At 33.3% G+C, this 17,795-nt stretch overlaps 3 protein-coding genes across 3 annotated transcripts; 1 reads left to right on the top strand and 2 right to left on the bottom strand.

Annotated features, from left to right (window-relative positions):
* Positions 1-3,109: 3,109 nt before the first annotated feature.
* On the bottom strand, positions 3,110-3,947 carry LOC131612997 (monothiol glutaredoxin-S11-like). Its single transcript, XM_058884726.1, has one exon. It carries the CDS (start codon positions 3,583-3,585, stop codon positions 3,280-3,282), a length of 306 nt encoding a protein of 101 aa, XP_058740709.1. The 5' UTR covers positions 3,586-3,947; the 3' UTR covers positions 3,110-3,279.
* Positions 3,948-5,277: 1,330 nt separating this feature from the next.
* LOC131612996 (glutaredoxin-C11) lies at positions 5,278-6,205 on the bottom strand. The gene has a single exon (XM_058884725.1). It carries the CDS (start codon positions 6,106-6,108, stop codon positions 5,794-5,796), a length of 315 nt encoding a protein of 104 aa, XP_058740708.1. The 5' UTR covers positions 6,109-6,205; the 3' UTR covers positions 5,278-5,793.
* A 4,750-nt stretch (positions 6,206-10,955) lies between these two features.
* LOC131610856 (OVARIAN TUMOR DOMAIN-containing deubiquitinating enzyme 5) lies at positions 10,956-14,993 on the top strand. The gene is made up of 3 exons (XM_058882911.1): positions 10,956-11,111; positions 11,500-11,613; positions 13,907-14,993. The coding sequence occupies exons 2-3, from the start codon at positions 11,510-11,512 to the stop codon at positions 14,772-14,774; spliced, it is 972 nt and encodes a 323-aa protein (XP_058738894.1). The 5' UTR covers positions 10,956-11,111; positions 11,500-11,509; the 3' UTR covers positions 14,775-14,993.
* Positions 14,994-17,795: the final 2,802 nt, after the last annotated feature.

The following is a 17,795-nucleotide window of genomic DNA, read 5'->3' as shown; positions in this document are numbered from 1 at the left end:
TGTCTTTAGCCTTCTTTCAACTTTCTTGAGACTCCTTCAAAAACGCCTCTTCCATCTTCCTCCGGGAAAGATCCAAGGACCAGTTCACTTCATCAAGAGCTCCATCCGCCCTAGATAACGACACCTGAGCAGAAACTAAGGATTTGTTCTTCTCCGTCGCTTTCTAAGCAAGCAACTTCACCTTCTCAACCAAAGTGTCGGGATAATCGAAAGATTCCATGACGGCCTCTATACTCATAATTGAGACAGACACTTCTAGTATATCTGCTAAGCACCAATTTCGCTCAATAGTTAGGGCATCAACACACCCTTTAAGCACCTTTTTCTCCCTATAAAAACGAACGAGTAATAAGACTCCCCCTCGCCTACATGCTCCAAAGGCCAATATAGTCGATGCTTGATGAGTGTGGTATGCCAAATCTGTTAACTCCTTGTGAGCTTCCTCATACTTATTTAAAAAATAAGAATAATCTTCATCTAAGATGGAAGATCAGAATTAGATGAATGCTCTTGGATCAGAACAACTAGATGACTATGGGGTTAAAATTGGAGTTGTACCAATAAATTGTGACAACATCAGTGCAATAAACCTCACCAAGAACCCTATACATTCCTCCTGTGCCAAATATATTGACATTTGCAACACTTAATTAGGGATCATGTAGAAAAAGGATAATGCTTTCTTAATTTTGTAGACTCATATAATCAACTAGCAGACATCTTCACCAAACCTCTTCCTAAAGAAATTTTCCTTTTTATAAGAACATAACTAGTAATCTTAAACCAATTATGCATAAATGACTATATGTGAATCTATGTGCTCATTACCATTTACCTTTTTGATTTTGACATAGGGAAAGAAGTATACTCTCAGGAGGAGGGCATATCTTCTATCTAACTCAAGTGTAGCTTAATCACTCCAAAAATGTATTATTACTTTGTTATTTCTTTTACCACATTTTCTGAAAGATGCGTTGTCATCAGAAAAAAAAGGAGAGAATGTGGATCTATGTGCTTGCAGGTGACAATCAGCATCTGAAGTTTTGATGACAACAACGCATGAAAGAATATATGTACCTACAAAGTACTCAAATTCAAAGTGCCAATACAATTAAATATCTAGCAAGAATCCTAAAGCCTCTTCGGGAAAAGATGTGAAAGCTCGCTAGGTCTTTACAGTCTGTCTGGGTGAACCAAGTACTGTAAAAACAAAGAAGTAGCTTATAAGTGCTAAGGCAACTCACACACACTAAAAAAAAATTGTCAAAAAAAAATCAAAAATACCTTAAAGTTGTACTAGATGACCTAAGAGCTGAAGAAACGGCCTAAGAAAAAATTGGCTTATTTAATCGGTTAAACCTTTGGTCTAATCGGTAAGATTAGTCTAAGCTTACGCCCCAAGACATTTGATCAACTCCTCAATGATGTGCAACGACTCTATATCCAAACCTTCCTATTTGGGCAACATAAACAGTTATATTTGATGTTTCTAATCGATTAGATAATTAATTCAGCCAATGGATCAATTTCTTTTTGGACGATTTCAACTACTATATAAAGGGGTGACTTCCTCACTTTAAATCACGCCACTTTTCAACGTTTTCATATTTTTTTGGAATTTATCTCTATACTTTTTCTCCTCTCACTAGAGGTTTATTTCTTCACTTATGGTTACCTTAGTGCTTTGGAGTGAAATTTTACTTGTGAGGAAAATACTTTTGTGAGTGGTCGCGCTGGTTAGTCTTAAGGGTGAGATACCTTTAAGAGATCGAGTTTTGGTTCTTGAGATTAACCATAAATCGATGTTATTAGTTTATTAAGCTTCGTCGGAAAAAACTTTGTGTTGTTAAAGAGATCAACAAAAAATCTCTAACTGTATCAATAGAATAAGTTTGGGTAAAAACTATCTATAGGTTGGAGATAAGCCTGTTCAAAATTTTAAGATCTGATTTTATTAAGGTTCGTGGACATAAGCTTTAAAACCTCACAAGTCTATAGTGAAAAAATCTCAAAAAGACCTCGTGGGGACAGACTAGACCAACGTTCGGCCAAACCTGAATAACTCTCTGGTGCAATCTTTCTATCCTTACTCTCTTTATTTTTCTACAATTTATTTTTCATTACTTCCGCTCCGCTTACTCACTCAATAAAACTTTACTAACACGATCTTAATCGAAAAAGGTAAAATTAATTACATTTTTCAAATACCACAATTCACCCCTCTCTCTTGTGTTTGAGGTCACTTGTTCAACAAAACTTTGATGATAAATGCAACGACAAATTTGATGAGCTTTGGTTTGTTTATGTTTGTGCATGTTTAATTTGATGGAGAGTTATAAGTTTAAGTTTTGGTTTGGTTGAAGATGAATGTTTTGAACGAGAAAAAAGGTTTTGAGATGAAAGTTGTTTGCTTCTAGAATATGAAGGAACGAAGTTGAAGCAGTAGAATATATAAGAAAGTTGCGACGTGGATTGCCCCCACAAGTTCTGAAAAAGTCAGAATGTTCACCTTTCATCTGATCCCTTAATAAATAAACTGGGTAAATTCTCCCAATTTTTTTTTAAAACTGTTGCGGAGTGTTTTTCACCCCGCAACTTCCTTTTCAAAAAATTTGAATTTCCCACCTTCAATTGTAAGGTGAAAAAAAGATTTTTATTTTATTTTTTAAAATTTTACTTTGCGACATGACATAGTTACCCCGCAACTTCATTGATTTCTTGTAGTGGTCGGTGAAATAAGCATTCCACATATTCTATAATAAACTTAAAAGAACATATCATTAAGGTTGAAAGATAAAACCGTAGTAAATGGTTGTTTAAACAGCAAAAAATGACGTTACTTTTCACTATAGTTATTTAAAACAATCGCAGTTATGGGCAGTGCGCTTTTCAGTTTTCTCCCACGGACACTGAATCGTGGTTATAAATAATCAATATACAATCACACACTATCTAACAACGATTGTTCCACCGCTATTATAGATATTTCGCAACCGTTATGATAGGTCTTTTGCAACCGTCGTAGTAGTGGCAATAGCCTTACATTAGATGTCATTATGAAAATAACTTTTTATAGACTGAAAATAACATAATCAGATTTCTGAGCCACTGGTACAAAAATACACAAATCAAACTTGATTAAAAATATTTATGTGATTACATTATAGTTAATAAAATGCTAGAAAGCACTCTTTCATACATAAACCACTACAGTAGACTATCAATACTAAGATCACTACTAACAAGCCAGTTTATTTTCCAGCAACAAAGTATCAAGATTCAAGAACAAGATTGATATGGTTTCAACATCTGAGTGAGTGACCCACTTAGGTGAAGTGACATGATTTCATTAGTGGAACCTCTCAGTTTCCCTCCAATGAACACAGCAGGAACAGGTGCAGTGCAACCTAACCTCATCAAAGCTTTCTCCATTTCCCTTCCTTCAGGATCTTGATCTATTTCATGAACCATAGGCCTTATCCCAAGCTCTTGAAACAAAATGTTAACTGCATAGCATAGACAACAAGAGCTTTTTGTGAAAATCACCACACCTTTTTCGGATGCCAACCTCATCACTTTATCCATCTCGACGACGATGATGATACCGATGAAATCTCAAGTTCTTGTTCTTCTGAAATATATATACTCACAAAGAGAAAGTCTAAGTTTGAGATAATATCTGTTTAGATTATTACCTTTAGACTTATTTAGAACGTACAAACCATCAGATCGAATATCAAAACTGAATTCGATCTGATGGTTGTAAAAGGTTTGGAAGTTTAAGTAAGAGAGATAGAAAGTTATATATGAAGGTTGTTGAGGTTATTTTGAAACAATGGTAAATGAGAGTATTTATAGGAACTAAGATGTTATGCTTTTTAGATACCAAATAAATTGTGTGATTTTATTCGATAGAGCAAGTTGGGAGACATATTTAGAAGCATATGCTTCATCTATAGTAGACTGAGACTAGGTATGAGACCATAACTATTTGTGTATGGAAATTTTGTTCTACAAAAGTGAATGAAAACAGTATTTTAGTTACTGTGATTAATGTTGAAGGTGGTCAAGATTATGAAGAAAGATTGATATTGAGAATATGATATATTGCTTTCGGTGGTGGCATGATTCTGTTTGTTGCACCCACTAAACTTGTTTGATTCTTTCTTCTCCATGGAATACATGATTAGAGTGAAATTAATTAACAATGTCCTTTTGAGAAGGAGTGAAAATGGAATCACTATAAGCTTGTAACCTCTAAGATTCCATCATTGTATCATATCATGATATATGACATAAACATAAGTTTATAAGTCGGGACAATTTTTCGATTTACAAAACAGTTTTATAAGGTTGGGTTAGGTTTTATCTAAATTTTAATATGGTATGAGAGTTTTGATTCAAGGTCTGTTCGATTTTTGATTATCATGTTAGCTAACATTTATATCCACATAACAAACTTAATTGTGTTGGACGACGTTGATTTCTGCAATGTGGTCACCCACAATTTATATCCATACATCACGTTCAAGTCGAGGTAGATTTGTCAAGAAGCTCAATAAGGCTGGACTAGGTTTCCGATTACGCTATATGGTTTGAACATATTGCATAACAAAATTTGATTTCTTTCAACTATTTTTTTTAGTGCAAGTCTGAATGGTTAAGTCTTACACACTTATGATGGGTGAAAATTTGGATTTATAAGAGAGATGAACCATATATCTAATGTCTTTAAGGTTTTAGACGAAGATGTCACGTACGTCTACCTCTCTTGTGGTCCGGAAACATTAGTATCATTGATACTCTCGACTTTCCCGATCTTCCGAACAATTTTTAATTTATTGCGAATTGAAACCTTGCTTACACTTTAGGTGTGTGTGTGTGTGAGACAATCTTTACCATGAGATATGAAGGAATAATAGAGAGAATACACAATAAGTGGTAGCATCAATCAACTTTTAGTGTTGGCGCCATGCAAGTTCCACACTACAAAATTTGAATATATCTCTCTACATCAAAGTGATTCTCCCACTTGAGATATCCTTATTCCCTAGCACCAGATGTGATTCTCCCATCTGAGTGGCTGGGAATCAACACACATGGTTGTCCTCTACACACTTATTGGAATAACATATATTCATCTTAGTTGGCTTCCAGCAACTAGGGAAAAATTCCTTTTTCCTAACCCAATCATTTTCATTACAGCAATACCCTTCAAACTTTATTCTAAACTAAATTTGCCTACAATGGTGTGAATTGATGATATTTAGCATACTCTTAAAATAGCAAATTCTACAACTATTATTATTAGTATCAGTTCCTTACACCAACTGCGTTAATTTCGTTCTTGTGTAATCTGAGGCGTTTAATCTCATATCCTCATATCGACGATAGAGTTCATATTTTCTAAAACTATGATTTTTTTTTTTTCAATTAGTATATAACGATCTTACCTCGTTCCATTAGTTCAACATACAAGATTTTTTTCTTTCATAAAACTAAAATCAATCAACCATTTACATATACAACCATTTTTCGGGACAAGCCTTGGCGCAACGGTATGAGGGATTCTTGCCTCGTGACCGATAAGTCATGAGTTCAAATCTTGTAACAACCTCTCTACTTCAGACTCCACTTCGCAGAGCCTCGTGCACTTGACCGCCCTTATTATCAACTTATATCTTATAAACAGCCTTTTAGAAAAACCAGAAAAACAAATTAAACAGGAACACACTCAAGAAAAACCAGATGTGTCCCAAGAACTTCTCCACTTTTGGTATATACTATAAACAGTTATAACCAAATGGCTTTTGCATCCATAAGCATTTGTTTGAGAGATCCATCAACATGTAGAGATATAACATCTTTCGATGATCCTACAAATTTTCCACCTATAAACACTGCTGGAACTGAAGGGTTACATCCAAAATTACCCTTCAAAGCCCATTCCATTTCCCTACCATATGATGCATCATTGTCCAGTTCATATACTGCAGGACTTGCACCAAGCTCATAGAAAAGTTGCTTGATGCTATGACACATGTAACATGAACTCTTTGTAAATATAACCGCCGCTTTCTTCGATGATAAATCCTTTACTCTATCCATTACTATATGAAGATTGAATGAAAATATTCAAATTTTTTTAGCTAAGGCTTTTGAATATGTTTTGCTTTGTGAAATTTGAGATTTGATCAAGTGCTATTTATAGTGGCGGGTGAGGAAAGTGGATTGGATTGTATAAGATATAGAAAAGTAAGAAAATTAAATTAATTATAGTTAAATATGATAGGAAAGAGAGTGTAAAAGATCTTTGATCAGATATTTTTTTGGATAAGGGAAATGCTCATTGATCATTTGGTAGATGGTGACACTGTTAATGTAATGTAATGTAATGCCATGATGAACAAGTTGTGTTTAGCATCATTCTGTAAATGATAATTGATAATTCAAAATCTGTCAATGCTGGAAATGGAATAAGAACATATTGTTTATTTTATTAGCTGATATAGAAAAAAGAAAAACTTTCTGGTCCCATTTTCAGCATCATGAACATTATTATAATAATGTGAATCTATCTATACAAACTTCTCTTAGGTAGATATATATGGCTATTAATGCTGTTCTATGGAAAAAAAATCTTTGTAATCAAATGGATTTGGATCGCATCAAATGGATTTGGATCGCATGCAGTCGATGCATCAGCACTGATCGTTTGATTAAGATTAGATGGTTCAAAAATCGAACAAACTTTGTTTTTCAATTTTTTAAAAAAAATATCATGCTAAAATTCAAACAAGTTTGTAACATGATTTTTATTTGGTTATGTTTATGTGTGATGGTAGGTTTTGAGGCTGATGTGGAGAGAGATAAGAGTTTATCCATTTCCTTTGAAATCCACTTTTTCAATTAGGTCCATGGCACAGAATCATGGAATACAAAAACAGTTGGGAAGTTGGGTATAGGTATGGGAAGAGATTCTTCTAAATTCTGAGTCATGAAAAATCCCAATGTTCATTATTATTTGATTCAATAAAATATGATTCAATCTTTTGGTATAGATTCTTTTGTTGAATGATAATGTTCTCTTTTTGAGATTTATTGTATTGTATATTATATGTATCCACCAAACAAAAGATGTGGGATTCTTCATCAATTTGTAGTATCAACTTAAGGGTGAAGAGAATGTCAACTTCAAGCTGAATTCGTTAGAAGGATAAGATGTAATTAGAGGGTAGTTTGCTCTTTGTTAATGTCCAATAGGAGACTAGGTTTGAGAATGACAGTTTTGTTAGATATGAAATCCGGACTCAGACACGAACACGGGACACGACACGGACACGAAGACATCGCTAATGTAAAAAACATAGAACACGGACACAACTATTCAAATTTTGTGAATATGCTTTAGGTTTTGGTGTTGGATATGCGTATGCATATAGTCATATTAGGATGTTGTATGTGTAGCATTAGTGTGCCATTCACATTAGTCTTTTAATATAAATTTTAGAATTTGTTATGGATCGTAGTTAGATGAAAGTTGATAGATTAGGTCTGGTGTATGAGAAAGGTGTTCTTGAATTCCTTGAATTCGTCGAAAAAAATGTTGACAATAATGATATTTTTTATTGTCCTTGTGTTGTTTGTGAGAATATTAACAAACTGTCGAGGAAAGAAATATTACATCACCTATGTTGTGATGAAATATGTCAAAATTATACAACATCGTGGCATGAAGAAGTGGAGAATAATCAAAATGTGAAGTCACAAATGGATGAAGATGATGAAGATATAGATGATCGACTAGAAGATATGATCAGTGTTATTGGAGAATCGTCTTATATGAAAGCCCATATTTATGATACTTTATGTAGCAACAAAGATGCACCTTTATATAGGAGGTACACCAGTTTTACATGATTGTCTGCGTTGTTAAAATTGTTTAATATGAAGGCAATAGATGAGTGGTATAAAAGTTTTACAGAATTGTTTGAGTTGCTGAAACAAAAGCTACTAGAAGATAACAATTTGCTGGATCGTTGTTATTAGGTCAAAAAGATATAATGTCAATGAGTTTGAAGTATGTCAAAATACATGCATGTCATAATGATTGTATATTATACAGGAAAGAATATGAAAATTTGGATCAATGTCCAAAATACGGTGAGTCATGCTACAGGTTGAAGAACAACAATGATGATGACAATGACAATGTTAGTAAGAAGGGTCCTTATGCTAAAGTGTTATGGTACTTGTCAATAATTTCAAGGTTCAAGGGATTTTTTTTGCTAATGCGAATGACACAAAGAATATTAGATGACATGCAGATGAAAGAAAATATGATGGGAACATTCGCGATGTAGCTGATTCTTTGCAATGCAAGAAAATTAATTCATTGTTTCTGGATTTTGGCCTTGAGCCAAGAAATCTTAGGCTTGGACTTGTCACAGATGAAATGAACTCCTTTGGTAATTTGACTACTAACCATTCTTCATGGTCTGTTCTTCTCACGGTTTACAATCTATCTCCTTGGTTAAGTATGAAGCGCAAATATATGATATTAAGTATGATGATTTTTGGACCAAGAAAACTTGGAAATGACATATATGTTTATCTAAGTCCATTAATTAAGGATTTAAAAATTTTGTCGGGTAAAGGTGTTGACGTTGATGAAACATATTATGGTAAAAAGTTTAAGATGCGTGCAATGTTATTTTGCACAATCAACGACTTTATGGCATATGGTAATTTGTTTGGATACAGTGTCAAAGGACATAAAGTGTGCCCTATATATGAATATGATATCTATTTTCACTAGCTTGAGTTTGTAAAAAAGACTGTTTGGGCATTGGAAATTTCTAAAATCTAATAATCCTTATCATAGATTCCAGAAGACTTTTAACGGAGAGCATGAGTTTGAAATCACTCCTAAAACTTTAACCACAACAAAAACACCTTTTTGTTGTCTTTGGAAAGAATAAAGACAGTCCCGTTGATAAAAATATTTGGAAAAAGATGTATGTGTACTTTGGTCTTTCATATTGGTCTAGCCTTAATGTAAGACATTGTCTTGATGTAATGCATGTGGAGTAAAATGTGTGTGATAGTTTGATAGGAACACTTCTAAACATTCCAAGTATGACTAAAGATAATAAGAATTCTTGTTTAGATATGGTGGAGATGAGTATACTAGAACAATTGGCTCCAAAAGATAGAGGAAAAAGATCTTATTTGCCTCAGATATTTCACACTCTCTAAAAAGGAAAAGAAAAGTTTTTGCGAGTGTTGCATGGTATCAAAGTTCTCCAAGGTTACTCTTTGAATATCAAGAAACTTATATCAATGAAAGATCTCCAGTTAACTGACTTAAAATCTCATGATTGCCATGTGTTGATGCAACAACTTCTACTAGTGGCTATCTGTGTCATCCTTCCAAAAAATGTAAGAGTAACTATAACCAGATTAGGGACGGACAAATTTTATCCGTCCGATTCAAATCGACCGATCCGTTCGTCATTTTGTGCGATCGGATCAGGTCGAATTGGGTGTCGGGTTGATTTAGTTGTTTAATTTGGATATTATAGGGTTGTTTCGGTCGGACTCGGATGATCATTTTGGAACTGTCAAAAATCAAATCTGACCGAACTCAATTAATATTTATTTTATTTATTTATTTACTATAAGGCTAACATATTATAAAAATAAAATTCACAATATTGTCAAATTATTATCATTTTTATAGTTTAATGATAACGTTGTGTTATCACACTAATATAAGAACACACACTATAAAATGCACTATGAAATTTTGTATGTTATTTAGTTTGTAGTTTAAAGTGTGATAATGACCAAAATAATGTCAATAATATTAGAAATTTTATCACATAATAATAATCAATAATAAAAATAGTTATTCTTTAATTATTCTAAAATTTTGTTTATTTTTTTACAATTAAAAAATGAATATGTGAAATTATATAAAAAAATAGTCATTTTAATGAGTTTATTCCAATAAATATTAAACCGATAAAACCCACCAACTTATCCGCTTAACCGATTTAACCGAATCTGACAAAAACGAAATTGGGTCATTAAAATGAAATCGCGGTTTACGTCGGATTTAAGTTCTAGGCCCGATACCGATCCAAACCGGCCGATTGTCCACCCCTCAACCAAATTGTGCTTATTCTTCGATGTTATATGTAATAAAGTTCTTGATTTTAAAAAAAATAGTTGAATTAGAAAATGAAGCTGCAATAATATTGTGTCAATTGGAGATGTGTTTCCACCTACCTAAATGTGAGATGACAATCACTTTGGATGACGTCTCATGCCTATTGCATCTTTTCGTTAGGGGAAGATTGTTGAACCATGGGAGGATCGGGCAAGAGCAATAGTTGATCAGATGGTCAGATTATTAGAGGATGACCCTGGTAAGGCATCAAAGAAGGCAACTCGCACTAGAGGTGCTCATGTACGGTTATGATTTTTGGAAAAGCTTTATAGTGATCGTGTGAATGGGGCTAAGGATGCGATGGTGATGCTGAACAGGTTGAGTACCACCAACATTATGCATTAAGGTGTTACCTCTTGTTTTAAGTTGGCACGTTCATGTTTGTGGACAAAAGTGCTACATATATCAATGTGGTATACCGTATACCTCAAGTATTTCACAGATTTGACTGCGATTCACGAGTACAACTGGGGGCCTGCCTGTTTGGTCTACTCGTACTCTAAGTTGAGCGATAGTTATCTTTGGAAGACAAAGCGAATGACAGAGTGTTACACGCTGCTTACAGTAATTTCTTATTACTAATATTTTCATTATTCATTTCTTATATATGTTATTAATATTGTACTCGAAACATTTTTAAATTTTCAAGTGTGTACTAATATAAAGGTGGAAAGAGTAATTCTTTAAAAAAAAAAAAGACAAGCCCAATTGGCCCATAAACAATTTGTACAGAAAAAAACCACATTTTAAGAATCAAACCCTAAATTAACAAAAACTCATCATCTCCGTCAAATTGGAGTCGCAGCGCTGAACTCATCCCGGATAACGCTGCCGGACTTTGTCGTCAGTTGCCAGAAACGGTGACAAACCTCTCCAGGTTTTTCCATCTTCATAAAATTCTTCTTCTTATTTTTAAATTTTTTTTCTGATGAGATTTATGGCGTCCCTCACGGCCTCCTGCAAAATGCGTCCGGAGATTTACCTTCACTGCAGAGCTCCACTCCACACTGAGATTCCGCAACTTTGCGCTGAAACGAAGTTATTGATAACTCACCTTTATTAGCTTTTTATAGTAACTGATTTGGCCATTTCATTCTCGGTTTAGCTAAGGAATACTCATTCCCCACTACATTTGTAGATAGAAACTCTAATTATTTTTTCACAGTTTTGTTTTCATGAATTAAACATTTGGATTATTAGACTTCAGTATAGATGCTCTCATTATTTATTAGTAACTTGGTTTTTGTTACGTATATTAATTTTAGGGTTTTTTCAATGGAGGATACCCAAGAAATTGATGAGGTACCAGAAGAAGTGATTTCCGATAAAACATCTGAAAAGGAGGAAGAAACTCGTGATGAGGTTCTTGCACGGCACAGGTGACTCACTCTTTATAGAACTATCTCAGTATAGGATTTCACTGTTTTTGTGAAATGTATTTATCTTGTATGCTCTATTGTAGACATAGGTTCCAAAAATCATGTATCAAAATTAGGCTTTATGTGTTTTTTTTTTTAATATTTAGAGTATTATTGAATTGTACCTTTTTGTTTATGTTCTGCTAAGCTAGATTCATAGTCAGAAAGAAAACACAATCACCTAACAATTATATTGCGAACGCTGGTAGAACTTAGAACATAGATGAGCAGTTTGGATGTGGCTTTGGTAGATTAATGGTGATGTATACTTACCATGCATTGAAATCTGAAGTATTTTTTGCTTCCGTGCCATTTTTTTAATTAATCTAATATTTAGTGAATCATTACTTCCTAATGTTCTTTATCTGGTTGCCACTAGCAGCATTCAAATGCTATGGGGAGGTGCGAGATTGGTCATGTACTTAGTTCAAATATCTAGTTTTCACATAGGATTGTCTGCAGAAGCAAGCCTCATTTTCCAAATCCTTCCTTGGGGTATTTATATGGATATCCTCAACCCTAGAATACGAATACAAAAGTTTTCGTTACAACATATAAAATGCGTTTCATGGATTTTTCCATTCCCTGTGGTGCTTTGACAATTTCTATTGAGCTGGTGCTCATAGAGTTCTTCAGCGCATGTTTTTAAAGATAAATTAAGTGTGATTGAAGTATTATATGATCATTTATCATATTTTTCTTTCAAATATATTTCAAATTATAGTCTTAATCCTCCAAAGCCCTCTGCTCCGAAACCCTTCTCTAATTTGGGAGAACTCAAAATAATCTATTGAGGAGAATTTTGAAGGGCTTAACAGTTTTTTCATGTTGTTATAATACTTCAATAAATTAAATTTTATTAATCATAAGCATTCTATTATCACTCTCAAATTAGGTGGAAGGTTTCTATATCTTTTCCCATTTCCTCCCCTCCAAACCCCTCCCATTTCCTCCCCTCCAAACTCCTTTATGGAGTTTTCATGTTTGGAATTGTTGCCATGTGACAGGATTGAACTAAACAGAATTGAATAACTAGAGCAAAGAAAAATAGTACTGTTTTATTGCTCTGAAATGAAATAATCCTTCTGGTATTCGAGAGGCCTAAAACTCTCCTTGTCCCACAATACTTGCTATGCTTACTACAATCCTAGTCTATCCTATTTATTATAGCGTACTCACCTTCCAACTAACAAGTCAGATGAGTTACTAGCCACAGTAGTCAGTTACTGACTCACCCAGAAGTCTAATCCTCTCTTTCTCACTAATTTCTCCATAGTAGGGTTGTTGCCTTTCACCATTTGACAGAATTCACAGGTTAGAATTATGGAATCAGCCTCTTGCTAATGCAAGACAGGGCTATCTTCAATAGACCCAACGGGTCTGACCCTTTCCTGGATCTCACCATTGTGGAATCTTTATGTTGTAGCCATAGGTTGCTCTTTTTATTGTGCCTTTTTTTATTTAAAATCTGTTTATATTTTAACATACCAAACTTGCTGAAACCTTCTTGTGTCACCTTCCTTAAAAAATAATGTTTTAGGTTATACAGTTAATAAACCCAGCTCCAATGAGATGAAACTTAGTTTTACTAATTGTAGTCCAACTCCCACTTGGGGAATTAAGTCCTTTGATTCATTTATAAGTTTTTAGTAATTTTGGATCTTTTCCTATATTAAATTGTCAATTGATTTTGAACTTGTCATGTTTTTTTGTGTGCCAAGTTATAAATCATTTTTTTTTTTTTGAGTTGGTGCAACTATTTTGAATTTTAATGCTAGGTTTCGTGAACCCAACACCGTTTAATTTATTGGTTGCTTACAAAATGTTTATCTTATGTAGTGTTCCGTTCAAAGGAGGGATGGGGAAATAACCTTCTCCTTGTTTAGATCACTAGGAGAGTGAATTTTAACTTTAAACCATTTACTTTTTATACACTTATAACCTTTGATGGTACATTTAATGTAAAAATATTTTAGTTAGTCTTTTTATAATATTTAAATTCGTTTTCTTTCCCGGTCAAATCTTTCAGTATTGGAGATGTGCCAAAGTTGAGTAAAAAGAAATTTTGCTCCTATCTGTTAATTGTATTTTTGGTCCCTTACATAGCACTAAGTAAATTCTTACTACTTTACGTGTTGAGTTTATAGATTCCACGGACTTGCATAGACTTTTAAATTTGACAATCATGTATTCTACTCAAGTACCAAGGTTCTTATGGTTCTCACACAATGCACACAATGACTTGTATTTTCAGGAAAGAGATATCACAACTGCAGAAAAAAGAAGTTGAAATGAAAAAGCAAGCAGCTAGAGGTAGCAAGGCTGAGCAAAAAACTAAGAAAAAGCAAGTGGAGGAAGAGGTTTCTCAGCTTTCTACTAAGCTCAAGGAGAAACATGCCAAAGAACTGTCTATATTAGGCTATAGCAGTGGTAACGGAAACGAAAAGAGCAATTTAGACAATTTGGTGAAGGCCATAGCTGGAGTAACTGTTAGTACTCAACCAGAGAATACAAAGGTTAGCAAGGCCAAACAGAGGCGTGACAAAAGAGCTCAACAAGAAGCAGAGAGGGAACTGAGAATCCAAGCAGAGCAGAATGACATTATAAGCGATCGCATGGTTGAAAATGAGAAACTAGAAAGGAAGTTGAAACCTCTTGGGTTGGCTGTTTGTGAAATAAAGCCTGATGGGCATTGCCTTTACAGAGCTGTTGAGAATCAGTTGGGCCACCTCTCTGGTGGTAAATCTCCATATACATACCAACAACTTCGACAACTGGCAGCTGCTTACATGAGAAAGCATACATCTGATTTCCTTCCATTTTGTCTGTCGGAGAATTTAATCGAAGGTGATTCCGATGAATCAATTGCTCAGAAGTTCGAAAACTATTGCAAAGAAGTAGAATCCACAGCAATATGGGGAGGACAACTAGAGCTCGGTGCCTTGACTCACTGTCTGAAGAAGCATATCGTCATTTTTTCAGGGTCCTTCCCTGACGTGGAGATGGGAAAAGAGTATAAACCGGTTGATGGTATTGGCTCGTCTAGTTCCAGTATCAAGCTTTCTTACCATAAGCATGCTTTTGGGCTTGGTGAGCATTATAATTCTGTGGTCTCAACATGATAAAATGTGACAAATATTCATAGGGATGCTTATTATATCCCTTCTATCATTTTGCTCTACAGTCAAGGCATTTGGCTGAAGGTTACTTGAAACCTAAGTTGTGATTGAATGTACCTCTAGTTGTACATTTCTTAACTGTAATTGATAATTTATCGATAATTATTGTATCAAATGATCGTTTGACATCAATTGATTTTGAGCAATTTTAGCTATTCTTCATATTGATCTAAGCTAAGAATTGAATGAATGTTGTCCTTCAAAAGGAATTGCTTGATGTTTTATGTATTATGGTCTTGAGAACTGCAGAAAATTTACTTGAAAATATCAAACTTTTTGACTGGTTGATAAAGAAAGCACTGATTGTTTTAGATGTAATACCTCTGCTTGTTTGTTTCTAAAGAAATTGGTAGTAAAGTTAATATGTTCATTTTATATGGAAAATATTATTTTTATGTATAAATATCTTTTTTTTTTTAAATCTTGATATCCGGTCTTCTAATATTCTATAAAAAGTATGAATTTTTAAGTATTGATTTTTCATATTCTATAAAAATTTAAGAATATTCTGTATGTAATTATACAATTACTTAAAAAAAATTATTTGTTATAGTTGAAATTCTCTATAACTTTTTAGATATTTTTATGATATATTTTTCTCTAAATAAATAACTTATTAATACTGCACAAAATAAATTACTATTTGTAGTCCAATTTGTAAACAAACATTTTGCCAAAGTAAATGACTATTTGTATTCCAATTTATAAATAAACATTTTCCCAAAATAAATTACTATTTTATATACCATTTGTAAATAAAATTTTTCCCAAAAATAGTTTGAATTAAAGATACAATAATAGTTTGATGATTTATTTTTTAAAAATATGTGATTTAATAGAAAGACATTAGTTGATTATGTTTTATTTAAATTAAAAAGAATGTTGATTTCGCTATATCACACCCATCTCTAATTTAGATTGGGCTAACACATGTTTAATTGGGCTAACACATGTCTAGAGGCGTGGAGAATTAACATGTCACCCCCTAGATTACATCCAGCACTTCACATATTTTATTAATTTTAAAATTGTCTATCAATAAAGCTCGATCAAAACGCGCGAATTAAATTTTGATAGTTCGTTTTAAATTTTTGATAATCGATCAGATGATTCATTTTAAAATTGCCGACATTTAAAAATTTTCATTTTTAAATTTTTGATAAAATTTCTGATAAAAATTCATGAAAGATAATTTTTTACCGTATATTTTAACATTATTGGTAAAAAAATATAAAGTTACAAATATTCTTACTTCTGATGAAATTGCTAGTGTAAATTATAAAATTTCCAATATCGTCAAACAAATTTTATTACATGCGTAATATTTGAGCAGATTTGAAAAAATAATTTATAGTTGTAAATAATAATATAATCAATTCATTTAATATATGGGGTGAGAAGTTAAATTCTAGTAAGCGAGTTCTCAATCCAAACACAAAATTCTTGTTTGATGAGCATGTTGGGTTAAGATATGAACTAACTTGTTATTGGGAAAAAAATTGTTCCTCACCCTTATGATTATAACTCTACACTTATTCTTACAAAAACTTAAAAAATATCAACTTTATTCTTTTTATTATTTAATTATTTACTATTTTTTCACCCTCATTTTCAAACCTTTTGAATTAATTTTTTTCCACACACAAGTTTTTCGATTTATATAAGTGTTCCGGTGACTAAAATTTATCTGAACACTCCATTGTAATTGATGTTGGAGGCAACTCGGGGGTCAAGAGAGAGTATATTACACTTGGGACAAATTTTGTGAGAGACACACCGCGTGCCCACTTAAAATTTTAAGGTGATAGGTGTGATGGTTCTCTAACTCATAAAGTGTTCATTCTTTTCTTTTTCAACCAATGTGGAACTTCTTCCTCACACTTGATTCTCAACACTCCCCCTCAAGTGTGAATCCACAATGCCCACCCTCATGTTAAAGCTCTCTCTTCCACATTCACTTGTATCCGTTGACTTTCTTCAACTACAAGTAAGTCGGTCCCTTTCGTACCAAAGGCTCATGATACCAGATGTTGGAAATCCACAAAAATCTATGATGAATTTTTATCAATCTTGATGAACAAGATTGTTATCACCACACGATAACAATGAATAGAGAAAAGGAAATTTAAAAAAGAAAAGAGATTAGGGTTTCTGCAGAGTAACTCTCTGTCCACAAACTGTGGAAAACTTTATTATTCACTTGCAACTGCAAATTTTGTGAATACAACTCAATTGACTTGATTACAAAATAATGAGGGTTACTCCCTATTTATAGGTTAGCTTGCTCCCTACGCCAAAGCTCAAAACTATAAAAGCCCAAAATACCTACTTTGGAACTAAATCAAATATAATCTATTTTAGATCTAAATCAAATCTATCTAATTTAGATCTAAATCATATCTGTGTGTAACAACCTGTTTCCACACTTCTAAATCAAATCAAATCTTTTCTACACAAGGAATTATAATTTACCACACCACCTAATTCATTGTGTCTAAGCTATATATGTTCATCATAGCTCTTAGATGAACACTTCGACTTGCACTCCCTTCGTCATGATATCTGCAATCTGATTCTCAGTTCTGCATTGTTTCAAGTTCATATTCCCATCTGCTAATTGCTCTCGAAGATAATGGATCCTCATTTCGATGTGCTTGCTTCGACCATGTGCTATCGGGTTCTTCGCTAGGTTGATACTTGACATGCTGTCGATCATCATGGTAATTGCTCAATGATCTTTACCTGTTATCTCTTCGACCAAGTTCATCATTCATGTTGCTTGACATGCACAAAGAGAAGCAACTATGTACTCTGCTTTGCATGATTATAATGTCACTATTGGTTCTTGTCTCGAATTCCAAGAAATTATAACTTCTTCCTCACACTTGATTCATTAAGTAACATGCTTTATAAAGTTTTTTTTTCTTTTTTTAAATTGTTTATCAAATTACTTTAAATGAAGTA

The sequence above is a fragment of the Vicia villosa genome, linkage group LG6 (genome assembly GCF_029867415.1).
Source record: "Vicia villosa cultivar HV-30 ecotype Madison, WI linkage group LG6, Vvil1.0, whole genome shotgun sequence".
NCBI lineage: Eukaryota > Viridiplantae > Streptophyta > Magnoliopsida > Fabales > Fabaceae > Vicia > Vicia villosa.
Note: the sequence above shows the minus strand (reverse complement) of the source record. Positions and strands in the feature narration are given on the sequence as shown.

Bases quoted from the DNA above. Each gene is read 5' to 3' on its own strand.
- LOC131610856 (XM_058882911.1), top strand. From the start codon at position 11,510: ATGGAGGATACCCAAGAAATTGATGAGGTACCAGAAGAAGTGATTTCC. The intron at 11,614-13,906 runs GTGACTCACTCT...TTGTATTTTCAG, and splicing joins GAGGTTCTTGCACGGCACAG to GAAAGAGATATCACAACTGC.
- LOC131612997 (XM_058884726.1), bottom strand. From the start codon at position 3,585: ATGGATAAAGTGATGAGGTTGGCATCCGAAAAAGGTGTGGTGATTTTC.
- LOC131612996 (XM_058884725.1), bottom strand. From the start codon at position 6,108: ATGGATAGAGTAAAGGATTTATCATCGAAGAAAGCGGCGGTTATATTT.